Source organism: Mesoplodon mirus, assembly GCF_964341445.2.
Source record: "Mesoplodon mirus genome assembly, chromosome: 5".
Classification (NCBI taxonomy): Eukaryota; Metazoa; Chordata; class Mammalia; order Artiodactyla; family Ziphiidae; genus Mesoplodon; species Mesoplodon mirus.
In genome coordinates, this window is record NC_138980.1 from 177,029,929 (window position 1) to 177,054,936 (window position 25,008).

At 40.8% G+C, this 25,008-nt stretch overlaps 1 protein-coding gene across 4 annotated transcripts in view; it reads left to right on the top strand.

The window, feature by feature from the left end:
- SEMA5A (semaphorin 5A) overlaps window positions 1-25,008 on the top strand; it is a 492,799-nt gene that overhangs the window by 350,790 nt on the left and 117,001 nt on the right. For all 4 annotated transcript variants that reach the window (XM_082622624.1, XM_082622623.1, XM_082622626.1 and 1 more), the window contains one exon: window positions 6,946-7,150. In XM_082622624.1, coding sequence (XP_082478750.1) covers window positions 6,946-7,150 — 205 coding nt within the window. The remainder of the gene's footprint in view (window positions 1-6,945; window positions 7,151-25,008) is intronic.

Sequence of the window (25,008 nt, forward strand, 5' to 3'; positions counted from 1 at the left end):
CTTTGGCAGGTACCATTCAATTCTAATTGTTTTGAGGTTTTTTTTTTTTTTTTTTTTTTTCCTAAAGATCACAGGGCTGGCAATTGGGATGGGTTTACACGTCCACTTTACCACTTACTGCTTTACTTAGGAAAATAATTTAGCATCTCCCATCTTAATTTTCATCGATAAAATGAAGAAGGAGGACTATTTTAGGATTATTTATTTTTAGGTGCTTTGTCTTATTTTCTCTTCTCAGCAGCTCTATGAAGTGGCATCATTAGCCCCACTTATAAGTCAGGAAACTGAGTGATCAGATTTATATTTGTTATCCAAGCCTCGCTACTAACCAAGTTCAGTACTAGACAAAGAAATTGGGGCAAGCTGACAGTTTAGTGGGAACCAAACATAAAGTAGTCACTTCTCCTGATATATACAGTTTATATAATTATTAACTGAACACTGACTCTCTTTGCCCCATTGTTGAGTCTCTGCATCTTAACCTCACCTGTGTCCCCTGGATCTTGTGTAATGTAACTGTTTAAAAAGGCCCTTTGTAAAAACCATGAAGGTAAAATATATCATTCCCTTTAAGAAAGTCCATTGTAAAATCCTGAAGTTTAAAAAAAAAAATTAACAAAGATGCTCACCATACTTATAGGGTTCTTTTAATGTCTTGACGTTTCAATTGCAAATGTCTTCACGGTGAACAGTGACTTAACAAATTTTGTGATGCCTAACCGACTCCACAGAGTGGATAACTTATAACCCCTTTGACTGGATATATTTGTAGCACACAGCAAATCCCCTCATTTCCTGAGTCCACGAGCATCTGGCTTTATAATGCCAGGGCTTACTCATGTTTATGAGATGGGAGTTGGGCCATGTAGTGTGATGAATGAAACCTGCAGAATGTGGTGTGCCTTTCAGGCAGGGAGCTTGCTTACCTGAGTGTGTCTTCTTTGGGTAGAATTTAAGATGTGCACAGACTTAAAAGCTTTTGCAGAGCAAAGGAAAACATAAACAAGATGAAAAGACAACCCTCAGAATGGGAGAAATATTTGAAAATGAAGCAACTGACAAAGGATTAATCTCCAAAATATACAAGCAGCACATGCAGCTCAATATCAAAAAAACAAACAACCCAATCCAAAAATGGACAGAAGATCTAAATAGATATTTCTCCAAAGAAGATATACAGATTGCCAACAAACACATAAAAGGATGCTCAACATCACTAATCATTAGAGAAATGCAAATCAAAACTACAATGAGGTATCACCTCACACCAGTCAGAATGGCCATCATCAAAAAATCTAGCAACAATAAATGCTGGAGAGAGTGTGGAGAAAAGGGAACCCTCTTGCACTGTTGGTGGGAATGTAAATTGATACAGCCACTATGGAGAACAGTATGGAGGGTCCTTAAAAGACTAAAAATAGAACTACCATACGACCCAGCAATCTCACTACTGGGCGCATACCCTGAGAAAACCATAATTCAAAAAGAGTCATGTACCACAATGTTCATTGCAGCTCTATTTACAAGAGCCAGGAAATGGAAGCAACCTAAGTGTCCATCAACAGATGAATGGATAAAGAAGTTGTGGCACATATATACAATGGAATATTACTCAGCCATAAAAAGAAACGAAATTGAGTTATTTGTAGTGAGGTGGATGGACCTAGAGTGTGTTATACAGAGTGAAGTAAGTCAGAAAGAGAAAAATAAATACTGTATGCTAACTATGGAATCTTAAAAAAAAAAAGAATTCTGAAGAACCTAGGTGCAGGACAGGAATAAAGATGCAGATGTAGAGAATGGACTTGAGGACACACGGAGGGGGAAGTGTAAGCTGGGACGAAGTGAGAGATATAGATTACGGTGATTCTTTGTATAATTCCTAGTGCAAGTAGGTACCAAATGTTTTCTTTCGGTTTACCATACTTGATAACCGTGCTAACTTAAGGCAAGCTTACTGACTTCCGTGAGACCATCTAGGCAAGCATAGGGTGGGAATATGTTTTGAATTAAGGATCCCTTCACTAGTTGTGTATAATGGACCTTATGTTTGCAATAACCAACAGTTAGAAGTGGTTAGATTTTTTTTATTATTGTTTGCCTACTGACATTTGGGATTTTATGCAGTACTTATGTACTAGAAGTATCTAATTAATTAGGAGAACAGAAACATGATTCAGGTTCAGGAGGAAGAATGGGTTAGGAGGAACAATGCATAATTTTTCAAGATTTGATACAGAAATCTCAATTGAAAACAATAACAAAATGAAACAAAGTATTATTTTTATCAGTTGCAATCTAGAAACCACGGTAGGTGGTGCTGTGAAAGGCTGCCATGTTAGAGGCTGCAGTCCCCGAAGTCACCCAGGCTCTGAGCCCTCACTAGGAAAAGCATCAGTCACTTCCAGAAAACATTATTCAGATCCAGTGGCACACCTGCAGTGGGACAGACTCTGTTGGTTTTGATTACCACCAATCAAAAGTGATGGAGCCAAAATGGAAAACAGACCCTCAAAAGTGGTCAGGCAGATGAGGAGGCCACTGCTGGAGGACCAGATGGAGGAACTTGGTCACGCCATCAGCACCCTTTGGTACAGGATACATGTTTGCAGCAAGATGGGAGGAAGGGTACCATCAAAATCAGGCCCTCTCAGCATAAGGCTAGGTGGTTGTGGACTTGCCCACCAAGGGTTGGCAAGCTAGGATGAGGATGGGTCTGTCATCCTTGAAAAAAATAAACAAGAATGCAAGTGTTATTGTATTAAGAATTAGTACAAGTATTGATCTTATTACTTTCAGGGGTGTTAGCAACACAACCATTATGGCTGGTAAGCCACAGGAGGACGATGGCTGTGTTTTTACTATTTTTATTGTTTTCCTCTTGCACAGAGTACCCAGGGTGTCACACAGACACTGTAGGAGCCCAGTGTATAAGGCATGGTGAGAAAATTTGCAGCCCATTAGAGAGCTAAGTGGGTTCCTTATGATCCAAAAAATATATGCTATAAATTTAAATAGCTTTCAAAATGTCTGAAAAAGAATCCTTGGGTGAGATATTCATTATAGACTGGCAAAAGAAACCAGGACACTGTGGAGTATAGGGTATAGTTTAAAACCAGTTCTTGGCTAAAGATTTTGTCAGTCGGTTCCAACCTGTGGGTTTTTTTCCCACACCACCAAGCAATTCTCCAACACCAGCTGGGTGTCCAACAGGTCAACTCAATTCTGACACTGTTCACCCAGAGATAGCATCCGATCTGACAGGTGGAGGGCTCAGTCCTGCAAGACTCTGCCCTTGAGCCCCACTTCAGACGCCATTCTGAAGTCCAGGTAGTCACCCATGCTTCTGACCTGTGGGCTACAGGTGGAACATTCCAAGGTTCATTAGGTTCGTTAATTGGCTGGAGAGGCTCACAGAACTCAAACATTTTACGTACTAGATCACTGGTTTATTCTAAAGGACACAACTCAGGAAGAGCCAGATGGAAGAGATTCACAGGGCAAGTAGGGCAAGGTATGCGGAAAGGGCGTGGAGCTCTTTCTGAGGTGGGTACGCTCCCTGAACCTCCACTTGTTCACCAATCTGGAAGCTCTGAGAGCTCCATCCTTTGGGATTTTTATGGAGGCCTCCCTATAGGCGTGATTGATGAAATCATTTGGTCACTGGTGATGGATGCAACCTCCAGCACCTTTCTCCTTCCTGGAGGTCAGGGTGGTGAGACTGAAAGTTCCAACCCTCTAATCACATGGTTGGGTCCCCTGAGGACTAGCCCCCATCATTAGGTGAGGTCCAAAAGTCACCTTATTAACATAACAAAAGACACCTGTATTGCTCTCATCACTTAGGAAATTTCAAGGGTTTTAGGAGCTCTGTGACAGAACAGGGACAAAGACCAAATATATATTTCTTATTATAAATCACGATATCACAGTGACAATTCAGGTTGCTGATTTAAGTAAGTTAAGCGTCGTGAAAACGACAAGGAACAGTCGGGGTTCCTGCTCTGAAGCCCCAGCCCACCCAGGCCTCTGCGTCACTTAGGTCCCCAGATTCTTCAAGAGCAGCCAGAGGTCCTCAGTTGTATATTATGTCTCCTGATTTTTCTGATGCCAATTTTTTACACGGTGCATAGAAAACAAAACCTGCATGCAAACTTCACCCAGCAGTCAGATTGCTCGTTGCTACCTGTGACTTAAGTATTGCTGCTGATTTCAGGAATAGAAAACCGCCAAACACTGACTCTCAGAACTAGAACTCACCTGGATAGACTTCAGAGCATTTTGTAACACATTTGTCAACAGGCAATGTCTCTGTCCTCTAAGTGTTACTGTTAAATATGTTAATTATGGAAAATCTCCTGGCACACCCCCCTGCCCCAATACCACTGCTATGTATTCACCCACTGATTCCTTCCTCCCTTTATTTATTAATTCATTCCCTCTGGCCCCTGCAGCTCAATGGCCCATAGAATTGCTGCCCTGCTACTAGACGGACACATTGACCATTTACCATTGTTTGAATGGCTTCTCTGTGCCAGGCACACGGCCTTGTTCCTTGGCACTTACAGTTACTTTCAATTAATTTACAAATGCTCTCCACTGATAGTCTCAGTTGGCCTCACAACAGCCCTGTGAAGTGAGCAAAGGAAGTGTTTTTCTAGCCACCTTATAGGTAAAGAGGCAGAGGCTGAGAGGCAGGGCCTCACCTGAGACCACAGAGCTGTACCCTTCACCTTCACCTGACCATCCCACCACCTGGTACCTGGGACCCCTGCAAGGGTGTGACATTAAACTAAGCATTGGACCAGTCTTTGAATCCATTTTGCTCCAAGATACTTTAATTCTAAATCAGCGTATCATTTTATGGCATGTAGGATATTTTATCAAGTGCTACAAAAATACCGTCTATTCTTAAAAAGCCATATCCATCTTATACTTTTGCACCTCTAACCTATTATAAAACCAAGTATTAGAAATGACATGTTATAAAGGTAGTTTCAGATGGTATGAACAGGGAAATTCATTTCCATCAAACCTACTTCTATGAAGTTCTGCCGAGGATCAGCCTTTATTGGTACCACAATTTAAAGTTTATGAAAGAAATGAGAAAGCTTGGTGATAATTTTCTGATTCTATGTTCTGCCCCAGGAAAGCTTTGCTTGCTTTCCTACCCCTCTTTTAACCTCATCCTTGCCCAGGACCATCCTACCTAACACCTGCCAGCCTTTTTGCAGCACAGCTCTGAGTTTAATTCTCAGCAATTACCAGGCCTATTTTTTTTTTTCCCTGTGTATCACAGATTCCTCTTTGTGGTATTTCTTCTACCTAAGAATCTTCTTCCTTCCTTCCTATTTCCTTCTGATTTCTTCCTTTACACTCTTCTCTCTGCCCATCTCCCTTCTTTTATCTTACTCCCCTCTCTTCTTGAAAATTCATCACTGTTGGGGAGAAAGAAAGTTTCCTCTGCCCTTCTAGATTCTTCTGACCAGTCTAAGAATTAAATTGACATGAGACAGATTAACAGCAGAAAATCCAACAAAAGTTTAATAACATGTATACATGGGAGGGACCCAGGAAAACTGAGTAACTCACCCAAGTGGCCGAAACCCTCATCTTAAATACCATCTTTAGCTAAAGACGAAAGAGCATGTTGAGGGTAGTAGTTTGAGACTTCAAAGGGGACAAAAGCAATTGACCTGGAGATAGAAAAGCAAATGCTTGGTAAATAAGTGTTTGCTGGGCCTACAGAGACAATGGGACCCAGAGTGGGCTCTGATCTCTAGGCCCTGCTAAGTTTCTCCCACCACACTTAGCCCATATCCTTTGCTGATATCTCTGTAGATAGCTCTATTCCAGGAACAGGGCCTCCATCTAAATTTTTTTAGGCATTTAGGGGGAAGGTCAAAGTTTCTTCCTGTGTCTATTGGGTCTTCGTTGTTTTCAGCTCAAAATAATCCACATGCCAGAGAGACATTTTGGGGTGGAAAGTTTTGCTCGCCTGCCCCATGTTTTTTCTCGGATGCTTGACTCTATGTGAATTTTTTGGTTCTTCTAGCTCAGAATATGAGCACAAAGCAATAAGGCCAACCCAGTGTTTTGTAGCCTATGTAAAAGACAGTAGAACAATATCACATAGTTTACAGATTAAAATGACCTAATTCTATCTTCGTGGAATCCATGTCTTGCTTATAAACCCACCATTCCAAGGAAAACTAGCAAATCTACATGATGCATTTGATTGCTGTGTTCTCCATCTGGGAACCTGATTTATCTGACAGATTAAGTAGTATGCACTTAGCCAGACGGCTCCCAAGGGACTCCACAGGTGATGAGGAGATTTTCTGTATATGCTGTTGGAATTGAAGTTAGCAACGACTTCTACTCCATTTTTTTCAAGCTTTTGATCATTCATTTATTTTTCTTTAACTTTTTATTTTATATTGGAGTGTAATTGGCTAACAATGTTGTGTTTCAGGTGTACAGCAAAGTGATTCGGCTAAACATATACACGTATCTATTCTTTTTCAAATTCTTTTCCCATTTAGGTTGTTATACAACATTGAGCAGAGTCCCCTGTGCTATCCAGTAGGTCCTTGTTAGTTATCCATTTTAAATATAGCAGTGTGTACATGTCAGTCACAAACTCCCTGACTATCCCTCCCCCCACCCCATCCCACCCTCCGGTAACCATAAGTTGATTCTCTAAGTCCATGAGTCTGTTTCTGTTTTGTAGATAAGTTCATTTGTTCTCATCGTTCATTTATGATGGGAGTGAAGAGACTCCCCAAATATAACAAGTTCAAACCTAAAATGGAAGGAACACCAAGGATGGGGACTTTGGCAGAAATGGAGAAGGGAGCACATTGGCCCACTCAGGTGTTCAGATTCCCAGTCGCCCTCCAGCTGGGGTGGCTGATTCCAGTAACTGCATGTCTTCTTCTGCAGTGCGGCACCATGGACCAGGGCCTGTATGTGAACCTGACGGAAAGGAACCTGCAGGACGCTCAGAAGTTCATCCTGATGCATGAGGTGGTGCAACCAGTGACTGCAGTGCCCTCCTTCATGGAGGACAACAGCCGCTTTTCCCACGTGGCCGTCGACCTGGTGCAGGGCAGGGACGCGCTCATCCACATCATTTATTTGGCCACAGGTAGGAGCTCGCCCTCCTCTGAGGAGCTTTCTATCACCTCCTGATTTTGTGTTTTAAGTTCTAAACATGAGATCTCAATGTCAAGCTTTGGGCCTGTCTTCTTTTCTCCAAGCAGCAAAGCCCAGGATGCTTCTTTATCTTCGTCATCCTCCGAAAATAATCACATCATCTTTTTTCACTGTGTTAGTTATCATTTTTATTGGAAAACCAATGCCTGATTTCTTTCTTTCAATTTCATTGAAGTATAGTTGATTTACAGTGTTGTGTTAATTTCTGCTCTGCAGCAAAGGGATTCAGTTATATATGTGTGTGTGTATTTTTCTTTGTGTTCTTTTACATTATGGTTTATCACAGGATATTGAATATAGTTCCTGGTGCTATACAGTAAGACCTTGTCGTTTATCCATAATATGTATACTATTTTGCATCTGCTAATCCCAAACTCCTAATCCTTCCCTCCTTCATCCCCCCATCCCCTTTGGCAACCACAAGTCTGTTCTCTATGTCTGTGAGTCTGTTTCTGTTTCATAGATAAGTTCATTTGTGTCGTGTTTTAGATTCCACATATAAGTAATATATGGTATTTGTCTTTCTCTTTCTGACTTACTCTGCTTAGTATCATAATCTCTGGGTCCATCCATGTTGCTGAAAATGGCATTATTGCACTCTTTTTTATGGTTGGGTAATATTCCATTGTGTGTGTGTATATATATATATATATATATATATATATATATATAATCATATCTTTATCCATTCATCTGTTGGTGGACAGGATGTTTCCATGTCTTGGCTATTGTAAATACTGATTTCTTAACTAGTATTTCTCAACTACTCATAAAATACATCTTTTCTTGGAAAGACCATTTTAATTCAGATAATTTAAGACAGTGAAATTTGTTAGAGGACATTGTCTGGTGAAATATTATCCTGAGATTGTCATCTGATTTCCAGTTGGTTTACAAACAGTGCTCACAGCAATATATTCCTGTTGTAGGATTGTAGGTAGAAGCATTCTGAAGAATATGTTTGGGGGCATAAATAAGAAAATACTTTACAGAAAACACAGGCAACAATGCTTATCAAATTATCAGTGACAACTAGACCTCTTTGGTTTCCACAGTAACTCACCTGTTGAAGGCAGGTTCCATCTCTGTTCATTACATGAACAGCGCCAGGTGCCCTAGGCTGGCCTCGTGGCTGGGTCTTAGTTTTACAAACTTGCCCAGCTCTTTCTTGCTTCAGGTCCTCCCGTATAGAAAATCCTGCTTTGTGAAGTCCACCCCATCCTTACATCCTCTGTCCAATGTTTTGTATAGTTGGCACTTTTTCATAGAACACAGTTTCCACTGTTGTTGTTAATAATATCTTATATCCATCAGTTGGTTAATTTTATTTACAAAGTTGCTAAGATTTACTGAGCTTTTACTATTTTGCGGTTCATCTGAGTGCTGATGAGTGAGATGGTGAGCAGACCAGCAGCATCTTGCTCTATATTCCTGCAGGGACAGCACATAATGAACCAACCACTAAGGAAATCTTGAGAAGTGATGCCAAGTTTATGCAGTGGGTGTGACTAAAGTGATGTGGTAGGAGAGCCAGGAAGGCTCCTGTGCTTGGCTGATGAGGTTAAGCTGAGAGCTGACCAAGGAGGAAGAGCTGGCTTTGCACAAGGAGGGACACAGCCAAAGAGCCTGATGCAACAGTGGCCAGCTGTGGCCGGTGCTGCTGTGTGGTCAGCTCAGCTAAGGACAGAGATGTGATCATTGCATCACCAAAGGAGGCCACTGGTGCCTCTAAAGGTCAGTCTGAGGGAGGAGTGGGGGACAGGGAGGGAGCATGGAGGAGGTTAGGGGGAAACAGCTACCATGAGCAAGGCTTCCGGAAGCTATTCAGTGAAGGCCTGTAGAAGATTGATGTGTTAGCCTGAGAGGATGGGACCTCAAGTCTGTTTTAAGAGCAGGTAAGGAATTATCATCACAGTGTCTATCTTGCTCACCAGAGCCTAAGAAGGAACCATGACCCTTTTTCTGCTATTTTCATCTTAATTCCCCGATAGGGTGTGGTAGCTTGAGGAATGAAAGAAATGGATCTCTCCAAAATTTTCCTATTTTATTTTTTCCCATAAATGTTCTGGTTGATGCCACAGAGAATAGAGTCCTCTTGGAAATCTAGGAGGCTGTTGAGTTCCTCATCAGCACTTGGAGGAGGGATGGTGAAGGGAGATGGGCTGGTCCTAGCAGGCCTGGGTAGGTCAGCACAGAGCAGCCTATGGCCTCAACTTGAGAAACCTGACCTAGTCCACAACCAAGGCCATGGGTCATGTTTGTTTCTTTTTTACTTATTGGTTTGTAGATGGCCATCTTCTTGCTGTGTCCTCACTTGGTGGAGAGAGAGATCATGTCTCTCCTGTCTCTTCTTATAAGGGCACTAATCCCATCATGGGGCTCCACTCTCATGACCTAATTACCTCCTAAAGACCCCACCTCCAAATATCATTGCTTTGAAGATTAGGGCTTCAGTGTGAATTTTGGGACGACACTCACATTCACTCCATAGCAATAAGCAACTTGTTCTATCAACTTAAAACATGGCCACTGGGATAAAATATTTGAGGATCTTTATTACAAACAACATGTTTGAACAGAATCTAAATCAAATTCCAACAAAACAACTTAGATAAATTACCAATCTGAGATTAAATTATAGTCAGCATCTGTGGCTTTTTAAACAGTACAGCCTTCTAGAAACTTGTTTGCTCAAGTCTGTTTTGAATGATCTCATGATTGGGCTGCTGCTCTTCCCCTCCCCCGCTGGTTCCCATCCCCTCCCATGCTAAAGCTAGGGGGATTAGCTCAGCCTGAAGTAGCTATGGTTACCCCAGGCTGTCTGATCCTGGCCCCAGGTTTGCAGTTCTCATTCTGATAATGATAGACCGCAAGCCACTCCGCAAATATGTCCTACAGAGATTCACTTTTTTGTTCTGCAGACCTGATTTGTTGCTTTTGTTTTCATCTACTGCCTGTCTGTAAATTCAGTCATGGCATAGCAAGATGTACTAACAGCAATCACAGGATGGGATTATGGGGAACGATGCCATACATAGAGCTCTTCTGCAGTTTCCATGACTGACAGGTTGTTTGTTAAACTCAAGGGGAAGGGGTTTTGCAGTGGGTGAAGGCCCCTTTCAGCAGAGAAATAACCATGGATACATGGAGTCCCAAAGAGAGCCCTGCTCCCAACCACATGAAGGGACTCAGGGCAGACATGCAGAGTTCTCCTAGCATCTGGATACATAGATGGTATTTAAGTTTGTTTAGACTAGTTTGATGATTCTAACTTTAGGACCTCTTAAAGTACAAATTTCATGTCTCAACCAAGTTCTGGATCTTTTCATTTATCTCTTATAGCACTGATGAATATATTTTGAAGGTGATCTCTTCTTTTACAAGTTTTAGTTCAGAATAAAATTTAGCTTTAAAGGATAACATTTTTAATGATCCAGCAGATAGCTTTCTTCTTTATTTCCAAGGCATTGAAATGTAAAAATGGAATATTAGAAAGAATATCCAAAAACACCAGTCTGTTTTAACTAAACCAGCTAAGAGCTGAACAACTCCTAACAAGTAGGGATGACAAAGATTACAGAATTTGACCTTTAAAATTCAGAAGGCTGATGTTTATGTGGCCTTTTATTTATATCTTGCCCAAGTAGTTTACATCAAGTCAAACCTTGGATGCATTTTACAATAAACTGAGTCCACATGCTGTACCTTATTCAGGAATTAATAAGTGCTCAGCCGACAGAGCATGAGGGTAACATTCACAACCAGTGAATGTGAAGATGGAATACTTCTTAACTTGCTAATAAAATCAGTTTGATATCTTGGGTTTGGGAATCAGGTTTTATGATAACCTATTTTCTCTCACCTGGAGTTTACTTGAATAAGCACAAATTGGAGAACACCTGTCCATGGCCATTTGAAAACTGGTTAATTTTATTTGTCAGTATTATCTAAAAATTGAAGTGAAAAAACCTCTGTTCATTGTGCAGTTCACTTTGCTTCTTGCAGCTTGAATGACATTTCCCTGCTGGCCACCAGGGAAGGCTGTTTGACTCTGGGGTCACCCCCCTGAGTCAAACAGCCTTTTCCGGACCCCTTCTGGGTCTGTTTTCATGCTACTCCCATCTCTCTCCTGTTGGAAATCCGGCTGCGATTAGGCACATTATCTGTGCCATGACTGTGCTGATACTTTGTAAGTTATTTCTTTGAAGGTCTTCTCAGAGCAGAGGCCAAATGGCAATAGTAACTCCTTTAGGATATTTATGACTGGAGATATATACGTGGCTGTGTCTTATATCCAAACAGCTGCTCAGTGCCTCTCTACAAAGATAAAATTAGCATCATGTTGACCATCCACGTATTCTGGGAATCTTGATTTGCGGAACCCTGTCTCTTCTGGCACCTCTCCCTCTGTGATATTCCTTTGCCAGCTCCATGTGTTCTCTCTGCCCCTCACCTATGGCTGTTGCTCTGCCCTTAGCTATGGTTGTTCTAATTCTATGGTATCTCCCTGGAAATACCATTCAGCTTCAGAGTTTCTATTGTCCTCTCTAGGGTGAAATATGTTACTTTATTTTCACTTGATCTCAATTCCACTGTGTCTACCAATCTGCCTCTTCTCCCATATGCTTTCTTGCTTTTGTTCAGGTACCAAGTTCTACAGTTTTGAAGCCTCTGCCACCTCTGCTAACCATTTATTTATTTATTTATTTCCATAACTGTTTATTCCCTTAACTCAACCCTTCTTATTTCTGGAGCGCTATTTTAGACCAGTGTCTGTTCAATGAGGGCATGGCTAAGACTCACCTCGAGGGCAAGAGAAATGTGGGTTCCTGAGCCCAACCCCATGAGATTCTGATTCAGCACGGAGGGTGGGGTGTTTCTAACAGGATCCCAGATCAACTCAATGCTGGGCATTTCTGGTCCATATTTAAGTATTGCTGTTCTAGAGGAAATAATAGTTTTGTTTTGTTTGTTTCTTTCATTTTTTTTTTAATTTAGAATCACTTCTCTATAATAAATGTACCTTGCCTCTCTCTGTGCTTGGGCCCTGACATTATCGTGATTGATTTCTAATTGTTTGTGGTGCAGATATAAAATCTGTTATCCAACATGAGCAGAGCAGACATGTTTACAGTTCATCTCCGTAGTTGCTGGTATGATTTGCTAACTAGTTAGCAAAACAGATGTGACTTGATTTGAAAGAAAATGTTTTAGGATGCAGCAAGCTGATACAGAATGACTAAAATATATCAGGCTAAAAAAAAAGTCAGAAATCATATGTCATAGAACCTGGTGATCTAGGCAGGGACAGGCAAATGTACCAGGAATGATTTCTCTGAAATAAACGAAGAACTGAGACTGTACATTTCAAAGCACACCATATTTGAACAATATTGACTCAAAATAAAAGAACACTGAATTTAGTCAGGTTAAGTCTTTAAATTGCAAAAGTAAAGAAATAATTATTCAGGTACTCAGGAGAAAAAAATACCTACAAATGGAAAAAAAATGTTAGGTGGTTCCAGAACACTCTCTAACTGCATAAATCTGTGAAATGTGGTCAAAAATATTCTGAAAAAAAAAAGAAAATATGAATCAAGAGTATTATATTCAACCAGGAATAAAGAAAACAAGTAGACATGCTGCAAAATGAAAATCTCAAGCAATAGAATAAATACCAGGAGCGTCTTTTACAAGCAAAAAACAAGGCTAATTACTGGCTAGATTCAGCCAAACAAATGATGGAGAAGCTTTGAGAAAGAAAGGAAAACAAAATAAAACAAAATATTGGAACACTCAAGACCAGATTTCAAGTAAAGCAATATATGTAAAAATTGGAGGAAAATTGAATGTGACTCAAGAGTTTCATTCTAGGCTAATCTTTCCTTCAAAAATAAAGGTACATGGAGAATTTAGGGATATAGCATCTATCAAAACAAAGAACCTTGATTTCTAGTTAAAGAAGAATATCAGGACAGAAGTCATGGAAAAAGGGTGGGTGGTGAGCTGAGGATCCATTTTAATTTCAGATGAAAGAAAAATTAAAGTGTCCTATAGAACATGAAGGGCTCTGAGAGCTGGTGAAGCATCGTGTATACAGAACACTCAGAGAAGGTCCATGAACTGGACATGTCTTAAGCCCCTCCTCAGACTTCCTTGGCCTTCCTTTCTCCTGGACCCTCAGCCTTTTGCTCCATCTCAGCTGCCACCTGGGCTGATAAATGTCTGGGCAGGACCATGAGGTTCTTCCCACTGGTGCTGACCAGCTGGTGGCCAGGCCCTCGTGCCACTTCTGGACATGGATGAGACATCATACCACTGGTCTGGGATATAGCTTCTCAAGCAGATGCTAAAGGATCTGGGAGAGATACAATGCGGAAGTGCAGGGTACTAACTCTCTTGAGGCTAATCTCCACCAACAAGAGGCAGGATATGGGAAGAAACCACCTAATAAATTCCTTTCTCTTTTTTCCTTCCAATGGGCTATTCACGAACTCAATGGGTTCTTCATGTAGCCGAGCAGATACCTCTTTGTGGCTCAGCATACAGGAGTGGCCCATGGTGACCCTTCACGGGGCACTACTCCCTTCTTCCCGCTGTATCTCTTCCCTCACTCACACAGCCCTGGGGTTGTACCCCTAACAATACATCAGCTTCTAATCCTTGCTTCATACTCTGCTTTCTATGCAATCACACTAAGGAAGAATTCACCCAACCATGTAGGGTTGTCCGGTTACAAATGAAGGCAGAGATAAATGATATATGCTCTATAGACCTTATTAAGGCTTTAATCCAAATATAATAATAATAATAATAATAATAATAATAATAATAATAATAATGAGTGAGGGACAGACCTCAGGTATTGCCTTGAACTAAAGTACATAAGACTTAAGGACCCTAGGGAAATCTTTTTAGGCACCAAAAATTAAGTAATACATTTACTGTTGCCGTTACTATTATCTCCCTTAATATTTATAAGCAATTTGTAACTACCTAAGTGTCACAAGTAAGCATTAATTTGTGAAAATCTGGGACTTCCTTAGTGGTCCAGTGGTTAAGACTCTGCACTTCCAATGCAAGAGGCGTGGGTTCAGTCCCTGATCGGGGAAGTAAGTTCCCACATGCCGTGCAGTGCAGCCAAAAAAAGTATTTAAAAAAAATTGTGAAAATCCTATAGGGGAAAGATTTTTTACAATCACTCCAAATTCTGTCCTTTTCACTGGAAATTGGAACTCCAAACCTAATCTGGATTTTCTCTATATGTGCCCATTTATGTAAGGCGTTCCCTAGGTGGAAAGGGAGCGTTATGTCATTCTAGTGCTTATTTGATAAAACTTAATGAATTTTGAGTTTAATGATAAAGTAATTGTAATGAATAACAACAATGTAGGAAAATTCCAATTACCTGCTGTTATGGTTAAATTATGTTCCCACAGAGGATATAGTGCAGTCCTAGCCCACCAATAGCACAGAATGTGAACTTATTTGGAAATAGGGTCTTTGCAGATGTAATTAGATAAGATTAAGTCATACTGGAGTAGGGTGGACCCTTAATCCAATATGACTGGTGTTCTTATAAGAAGAGGAGAAAGACACGCACAGGAGAATGACATGTGACAACACAGGCAGAGATTGGATGTGGCTGAAAGCCAGGGACCACCACTGATGGACAGCCACCACCAGAAGCTGGGAAAGATACAAAGAAGGATTTTACTCGGAGTCTCCAGGGAGCATGGCCCTGCCAACACCTTGATTTCAGACTTTTAGCCTCCAGAACCCTGAGATGATAAATTTCTATTGCTTTAAGTCATTTAGAACATGGTATTCTATTATAGCTGTCCCAGGACACTAATCCACCTGGGTATAATTTTTCACTTTGCACCTGATCTTGCAGCCAATTTAAAACGTTAACCTGGCTTTCTCCTGCTCCCCTGACATTTCTCAATGTCCTAAACTTAACAAACAAAATTAGTATTTTATATTAGGACCTGATAAACTCTATGAGTGTATTAAGCAACATTATCTATTCATAAATCCTCCAGGATCTTAAGTCAATTTTAGAAAACATAGGATAGATTTTACACTTCACCTAATATTATAATAAATTGAAGATATGACTTTGTATTTATGCATATTTATAAATACAGTAACAATCCATTCATTATTCATAAAAAAACACACCAGAAAAAACAAAATCAGTATTTTAGTGTTACTTTATGTCAGGCCCAATTAAAATGAAAAATCTGTTGAATACAATTTAATATATGCCAAATCACTTAAAATGGTATAACAACAATTAATTGTTTTGTTTTACTAAATATAGGAAACTTTATTTTTGCTTTTTAATGTGTTTTGGTTTTAAACATGTTTTCTGAGTAATTTTAGTACTTTATACCTAGTTCCCCAGCCACAAAATAATCTGAAGTTATACGCTAATTAGTAGATGTCCCAATTTACTCTAAATTGATGCAATCCACTTCTGCCTTTAGAGAGGAGACAATTTTGCTGTTTTCTTCTCCGTCTGCTTTCTCTCTCTTGCCTTTCTTTGTTTTAGACCCATGTAAATCTTTCATTCTCTCTTTCATGTTTCACATGATCAGGATTGACTGACAGTTGCCCCAGGTAGTAAAGCGTTGCAGTCTGTGGACGAAAGAAATACAAACTATCTCTCTTCACCTCATCTTTTCATATAAATCCTGCCCGATGTGCATTTTTGATATAACCTCTTTAGATGTCATGGGAGGTCCTGCATCATGTTCCCAGGCCTGCTGTCCTCCTGTTTCTACAAAATTCTAGTTAGTATATCATTGTTTCTGTGTGAAATGATGTCATAACTCCAAACAGGTTTTGGCAACATCCACCCAATATCCCAGGATTTCTTGTTTTGTGAATTATAGATCTCCACTTCTGCAGAGAAATATTCAGACCACTTAGTGTGAGGAATTTCCCTGGGGGTCCAGTTTTTAGGACTCTAAGCTTCCACTGCAAGGGGTCTGGGTTCAATCCCTGGTCGGGCAGGGAACTAAGATCCCACAAGCCATGCCGTGGTAAGGCAAGTCTAATGTAGATCACCATTTATTGGAATGCATAATTTAGGATATGTTTTTGCAGATACTTTTATCCTGGAAATTCAGTTATGAGAAGACTCACTTGTCTGCCGATGTGATGATGAACCTACAAGTGTTATTATAAAAGAACTTTTCTAGTTGATCTTAAAAACCAACATCTCCATAGTTAATAAATCTCCCAATTAAATGGCTACTTCATCCTCATTCATTTCATTGTCTGGGACAAAACACATTAAATACATTGTACAATTATTACCAACACTTGTTAACTACTTCTCTTCATATGAAACTTGTTAAAAAGGATTTTATCTAAATATATATATATATATATATATATATATATATATATATATATATATATATATATATATATGTAATCTTAGCAGTTTAACACAACTTACGTATATTATCTTGCAGCTTCTGTGGGTCAGAAGCCTGGGCTTAGCTGTGTCATCTGCTCAGGGTCTCACAACATTGCAGTCGAGATGTTAGGTAGGGCTGCAGTCTCATCTGAAGTCTGGACTGGTGAAGAATCCACATGCAAGCTCATTCAGGCTGTTGGCAGAATTCATGTCCTCGTGGCTGTGTAACTGAGGGGCCCAGGATTTTGCTGGCTCTTGGTAGAGGCCACTCTCATGTTCTACAGGCTGCCTGAAGCTCCTTCCCAGCCAGGCTTCTCTGTCTAGGCTGCAAAGAGCCTTTCTTCTCAGGGAAGGTCCTGCCCCTCTTTGAAGACCTTTCACCTGATCAAGTCAGGCCCACAAAGGGTAATCCCACTGTAACTCAAAATCAACTCATTTGGGATCTTAATGACACCTGCAGAATCCCTTCACTGTTGCCATATAATGTCACCTAATCACAGGAGTGACATACCATCATCGCAGGTTGGGCCACTCAGGAAGAAGGGATATATATATATATACATACACATGTAATTGTGGAGCCACTCTAGAAATTTGCTACTACAGGAAGTCTCTTGAAACACCCACCCCATACCTGCTACCCACTCCCACCAAACAAACAAATAAAAGAACTCCTAAATATAAGTTTCAATTGTGAAAGTTTCAAATTAAATATAAAATGTTTCTCCTTGGGGCAAACATCTACACTTTGAATTACTAAGGCTGTTCATATGTAAAGGGAAAAAAACATCTCTTGCTCTAGTTTGAGCTGCGTAGTTGCATCAATTATTTGTTTTGTGCCTGGTCATGTAGACCCGGCTGAAGTGCTCATGGCAGAATGAAGTCATTTTTCATTGGCTCCGGTGCTCCATGAGCTAATGTCTGCACTGGAAAAAAAAATCAATAATGTAGAAGTGGAAGGCAGGGGGGAAATGCCATATATTCTATGGCATTTAACAGATAATTCCCTCACAAGCCAAAAACAAACAAAAAAACAAATGAAATATCTTACACCATTAAAAATGTAAGGGCCATCACCATGTCTGCCTTCTCTCTCTCTTCCTTCCTTTCTTTGTACTGTGACCTCGAGACGTGGGCCTTTCCTGACTATATAGAGATAAACACACACCCTGTCAGGAGAATTCTTCTGACATCACCCTACAGGCGGGGAGGTGACTGCCTATCTCCGCCAGGTGGTTCTGTGCCTCTCTGACACCCAGTCATTCCAGGACTACTGGGGAACTCTCAGGATTCCCACAAGAAGAGCCTGTTGGACACTTGAGGTTGACATGGACCTCTGTGAACACACAGGATCAAGATGCAGTTTTGTGATTCCTTTGGGAATGCAAGGAACAGACTCTTAGGACTCTCCCACCCCTCCACGTTGCTGGTGAGCAATAAAGTAATCTGTGAAATTGCTGTCAACTGGCCCACCACTGTCATTCTCTAAGCTGTAAAATCAGAAAGCGACATTCTTCTTAGTACCATAAAATCTGGAATAATTTGATTCTGTTTATGATGTGTTAACAAATTGAATCTTTGCACTAGGAAAACTCGGGTTCCACTCGGTCAGAGTGCTGGCCCCTCTCGCTTTTTGAAAGGAACATGGTCTTCAGACTAAATCATTCTAAAACGATTTCGTCTGACACGCAGGAGGACATGGTAATGGAAGCTTTGCAAAGGTGTCGGGTTGCTTGGGCCAGTGGACCCACATCTGATCATGGCAGCAAATTACTTGTAGGATTGTTTACACCTTGGTTTTGACCATCTACCTTTTACATTCCTCGTCTAAGCACTTTCTACCTTCATTACTGGCTTGTATATATGACCCTTGCCTAACGATGATGACCAGGCATTACTAAGCAGATTTAGGCCATGGCCTCCAGGTAATTAAATTCTAAAGCAGACAGCAGTGCACACAGAAGGACCAGGAACGAATAAGTGCAGTCTCCACCGAAAGATGAAATATCATTAACAATGACATTATATACAGGCTTTCTTCCAGAAGTTGTTACACAGGAGAGTGACTGGAAGAAAAAAACACCCCATCAGTTCTTTGCAGAGGAGACGTGGGTAGAGAAATCCTTTAGTGCAAAAGGAAGAGTTTTGACAGACCTAGGAGCACTAAGGTACAGGGGGCGAGGCATACCTTTTAATATTATAGCTCCCACCTGGAGCCCATTAAGGGATGTGGTGAATTAACCCAGGTGGAAGGGTGCCTGCAGCAAACTGGGATTGGTGCAAACAGCTTGATGGTGGTGTGATTATTGACAGTGCAGGTCTGCAAACAAACCTGTGTGGGTGTGGGAAGCTGTATTTGTCATTTGCAGAGATGTCAACATCAGAATTTCTTTTCATTTATTTCTTGCAAAAAAATAAGGATAATCCCACGGTGCTATTAAAAAGCTGTCCAATTATTTGTTTATAATATTTTCATCCCCCTTTCCTCTTTGAAATATTGAAGTGGCCAAATCGATGTTTCTTAAGTAGGGTATTTTATGGTCTTTAAACAGAATTGTCTTTCCAAAAAAGATGCTGCAGAGGTTCTTATCAAGGAACCATACAATTCTCATAGTGTTAAGAATAGAATAATTTTTAAGCCAATGTCCCTAGGAGCAAATGCTCTTCCTACTTGGTCTTATCTGACTTCCTGTTGGATAAGAATTTCCTTAGAGAAGCTGAGGACGTGACTTTTGCTAATGAGACCTTGTATGAAGAATCAAGGCAGCCCAAACCTAACCAACTCCTAAAGTCAAGAATATCAGAAATTATAATTATGTACAAAGTTGCTCTTGTAGACCAAAGAAAAATGAACATGAAGGAAAAAAGTACCTTCCCCCGCTGTGCATTGGCTGATAGTAAATGCTAAATCAATGCTGAATAAATGGGTAGATGTCCATCTGGCCATCCGGCCATCCTTCCAGTCATCCAGCTCCATTGTCATTGTGTTAACTAAGCCCAAATATGAAAGAAAGAAGAAAAAAAAAAAAAAAAAACTCTGAGCTTTTCCACCATTTAAGAGCATTTAATGCAAATTAACTTTTTGATCAAGTGAATAGTTATCATCACTTTTTTTATTTCTGAAGGCTACAAAAGCTTAACTCTGTATGAAATTTTTAAGGCATTTTGAGATTATAACAACATTCAGAGGGCAGTTCTTGTTATCTATTTTTAGTCTAATCTTGCCCTCCAACTGTGTATAATGAAACTGATTAAATATGTAATTTTTTATATTTGAGGAATTAAACTTGAGTGCAGAGAAAGGAAAATAAAATTTGCTCAAGATAGGTGATTTTTTTCTTTAACTAGAAAATATGTGTTAAGCATTGTTATGTGAGGCTAAAATATTGAGAATTATCTATAATTAGTAAAAGTTGCTTACAATGATCCTGAGTTAAGGCCAGTAGAAGTTGATTTTCACACCCCCAGAACAGATATGAGGTTTTTATGCCCTCAATTTTCATGTATTTGTGTTAATGATACAAATTTCAATAATTGTCTAAATATTCAAAATCTCATAAAAAATGAAATCCTTACCTGTAGTATTGGAAGTGATCTCAAAGATTAATTATCAGCGTAGGCATTTAATGTAGGTCCTCATTGATATAATCAATTAATTTTAAAAATCTGACCTTGACCATAGCAAAAGAACACTGGTTCAAAGTGAAAGATAGCTCCATCGGCAGAGACCTTGACTTGTCCTTGGTAAACTGGCTCTTTAAAAGGCAGTCTTCACAATGCACTGTTGCTCTTTGAGTTAAACTTTAATTTTCTGTTTTAAATTAGAAATTGTATTGCTTACGTAATGTTGGCTTTTTTTTTTTTATTGTGAGCAGCATTAATTTCTCTCTGCATGGACTGGATAAGAGCCAGTTTTCCTGGTCTTCATTGAATTGCCGACCTGTGATGATTCACCTGCAGCTTGTCTTCAGGCCCCTCTAACTTTCAAAGCTGGGGTTCCTTAACCTGTACCCCTGTGTTACTCAGATTCTGGGGCCTTCCTGCCTTGAGCACCAGGTGTGCCAGGAACACAAGGGCCCGAGCCCAGTGCCAGGTCTTCTTTCCCTGGCTGGGCTATGACCCCTCACCCAGTTTTAGTGACTGGGCCTTTGACATCTTCCCTTGTGACCTGTGATCCAGTCTTCTCTACAGTGTCTGAGTTGTATCCCGTCTTCTCTGATATATTCTTATCCCAGGAATCAGAGGGCCATTCCTGTGTCCTGTGGTTGGTGCCCACTCCTTCTGGTCATCTCCAGACACCGACCTGTTGCCCCCCTGGTTGTCTGTCTCTTGGTGTCTGATTGGGACCCTCACCTTGGCCTTCATGGTTGGAGGATGTAAAACTGGTGTTGGGACCAGGCTGGCCCTCAGCCACTTGAATCCTAGTTAGGAGAATTTTGTTAGGACTCCTAATTTGACTTCTGACTGAGTAAGAACTGGACTGGAATGCCATATGGGTCACAAATTGGCACCCACAGAAATTTCGGGAGCCACATCGGAAAGTCAGCGCTGAAGTCAGCAGGCTGAGGGCCCTGGAATCTCCATCGTTAGTGTGCAGCATGTTTAGTGGCTGAATACCCCAGCTTTTCATCTCAGGTAACGAGTTACAATGCAAGCCTATTCCCCCACCATAGACATTTAATGACATGCATCATGCCTGCCCAGTGGAGACCAGCTGGGACTTACCTGCCCCTTGAATACTTGGTTCCTTATTTCAGACTCCCAATTTCATGGCCTTGGAAGTCCTCCACTTTCCCCACAATTCCTGTTTATTAATTTTGAGCTTAAGTTCACGAAGTCCTGTACACTCTCAGGCAGACTGTGTTTCTCACGCTGTCAGACACAAAGTCGTCTCCTTCTCCAGATTGTGTTTGAAAAGAGCAAGACACAGCAAGTATTGTGTGAGTTTAGAAGACGCCATGAAGGTTCCATGGCCACCGGGAATATTTATTGGCAGTTTCCCGCCATCTCCCTACCTTCTCTCTCCTGCCCCTTTATCTTTTCACTCTTTCTCAATAGGCTCCCAATGAAAATCCTACCCATATCTCATCTGGAGCCTTTCTTCCTTGACACCCCTCCCCATATCCAGGTGCAGAGGGCAGATAAAGGGGAAGCGTGTCGGCTCCCATCTCAAGCTCTGTTCAGGACATGCTCCAAGGAATACCTGCCTCCATCCCAGAGGAATATTAGGGAATAGAAGTGTATGTACCTTATTACATACTTATAATACCTTTTGTTTTTAATACTCACTTCTATTGTAATATATTTGCATCTAAATTATCTTCCTATGGTGTAAGCGTGTGTGTGTGTGTGTGTGTGTGTGTGTAGGTGTGTCTTGAGGGTGGTATATAGCACATGGTATAAGAGATAGGTGTGTTCATCCACCTAAAAAGCCAAGTTTGCAAAGGTCAAGAATTGCATTCTATATAGTAGTTTTCCATTTTTAAGAAGTTTTTTTGGGGGTGGAATTATAGACTACTATTTTAGATAAATATTTTATGTATAAGGAGTAGTAACATGGGCACACCAATTTACCCACCAGCCAAGTCACACAGCAGAGCTGCACAGGTGTTCTAAAGGCCCCCCTTTTCACCACCACCCCAAACCCATGCCCTCTTTCCAAAGTATTCACTACCCTGAATTTTGTTTTTATTATTTCCTTGCTTTCTTTTATAATGTCACCATATTTTATTCCCTAGATGGCATAGCTTAATTTTATATGCTTTTGAACTTTAGGTAAATGGATCTATATATGTTCTCTTAAGATTCTCTTTTTAATATTTTGTTCAACATGTTTTAAATTAACGATTCATCCATGTTCACGCACACAACTGAAGTCCCTTCATCTTTGCCACTATATACAGTTTTTCGTTATCTGCCTGAATTTAAGGTAATCTTGTTGACTGGCATTTGGAGGATTTCTGGTCTTTTGCTGTTATAAGTGGTGCTGCTACATCTGCCCCTGCATCCCTGTGCATATCCCCTGGAGCCTGTACCAAGAACTGTGTGCAGGACAGGGCTTCCCAATCATGGCAACCATAGAAAATGGCATTCTGTATGTGGCACATTGGAAAAGTCAAGGTTACTTGCTACCATGGGCACCAACCCAGCAAGGCAAGGCTGCCCACACTACCTCAGGAATGGAAGAGGTCTATATCACGGTATATGTGTAACCTAGTCATGGCCCATGGGCTGGGAAGCTGAAGTTGCTGATTCACAGGGTACTGGAATCTTCAAGTCTGCTACGCTATTCCAAATTGCTCACCAAAGTGTTTTGCAGAGCTCAGAGCTTCATTACACTTGATCCAGTTTGTGGCATTGCACAAACACATGTAAACTGGACTGTTTCTCAGTGTTCATTCACTGGCTCCAACCCAATGCATCATCCTTCTAAGGAACATTTAATCCTACAAGTCTGTGAGCCACGGTCCCCAGTCTTCCCCACTTTGGTCAGGACACCCTCCCTCCCTGACCTGCCCTCATTTCCTTCTCTGCCGGGTGAATGCACATTCATCTTTCAAGGTCCAGCTGAAAAGTGTAGACTTTCCCTTCCCCATCCTCTCCTCAAAGACTGGTTAAGGGTTTCTCCCTCTAGATCCCAGAGGCACAGAGACTTGGGAACAGTGACCTGGATTGAGAGGGTCAGAAACACCCCACAGAGGAGAGGGGGGGAACTGGCTCTTGGAAGGTGGGAGATGGTTGCCTTGTGGAGAAGGTTTGGACGGACCTTCCTGGGAGGAGGCACAGGATATGGAAAACCTGCAGATATAGAAAGGCATGGAGTGTTCTGAAAGGCGAAAATGTTCTGAAAGGCTGGCATTGTGGATAGAGAGACAGAAGATGAAGCTAAAATGTGGGATGTGTAAGATTGAAAATTTTATCCTAACAAATGGAAAGGGATTTCAGATGCATGAACAGATTTGAGCCAAACGGGAGACACAGCTCAGTTTTGGGGTATGCTGAGTTCCAGTTTCCTGTGGTAGGTCTGATAGTCAGTTGGAACTTCTTCTTTGAGGCCAAAGAGAAAGGTTTGGATCAGTAACAGAGACCTCAGGTTGGCTTTGAAGTTATAGAAGTGGATGAGATCATGCCTGAAGAAAGCATGTGAAAGTCTAGCTCCCAAATAGCTTGGAAATACCATATGCTAACACATATATATGGGATCTAAGAAAAAAAAAAAAAGGTTCTGATGAACCTAGAGGCAGGACAGGAATAAAGACGCAGATGTAGAGAATGGACTTGAGGACACGGGGAGGGGGAAGTGTAAGCTGGGACAAAGTGAGAGAGTAACATTGACATATATACATTACCGAATGTAAAATAGATAGCTAGTGGGAAGCAGCCACATAGCACAGGGAGATCAGCGCAGCCACATAGCACAGGGAGATCAGCTCGGTGCTTTGTGACCACCTAGGGGGTGGGATAGGGACGATGGGAGGGAGATGCAAGAGGGAGGGGATATGGGGATATATGTATATGTATAGCTGATTCACTTTGTTATACAGCAGAAACTAACACACCATTGTAAAGCAATTATACTCCAATAAAGATGTTAAAAAAAATAGCTTGGAACCTCAGCCACTAGTTCATAATTAGCATACTGTAATGATTCAGGAAAATGACAAAATAATTTTCTTATTCCATTGAGTAGAGAGCTATCTTTTTTCTTCCAAATTAATGTTGCAAAATTACAAAAGTTCTTTGCATAGATTTTTCTCAGCCATCTCAGTCCATATCTAATGGGACCAGGCACAGTATAAATTTTACCACTGGGGGTGAGAGGTTATTTTAGACTCTGTGTTCCTGCCTGGTGACTGTCAGAGAAGGGCTGCCCACTTTGCCAACTGGGTCGTTGTTTTGTAATTTAGATAGAGTAAATCTAAGGTAAGTTATTACCTCCTAGAAACTTGAATTGTCTCCTTAGCAGAATGATGAGAGTTAGAATTAAGCTTTGGGGTTAGAGGAGAGCTTAGAAAAGATACCTAGAGGACTCTATTAATTGCACTCTCATTTTAAGTGGAATATGGTTTTTATTCACAGAAAACTCCACTGGTAAATTTCCTAAAAGTACCAGCTTATGATTTAGAGTACTTAAAGGAGTGTTTTGTTTCATTTTGTTTTTCAGTAAGGCAGTAGAGCTATCATCTACCCCTCTGCTTTATGTGCAGCCAGTACTGACACAGGCAGGGAGCTTGCTCATTTTAGACAAAACTTGAGTAGGGCTTATAATCTGTAAGCTAAACATAGCAATAAAATAATAATACTGAATTCTCACATAACGCATCCTGTGTGCCAGGCACTGTCCAGGCCTTCTGCAT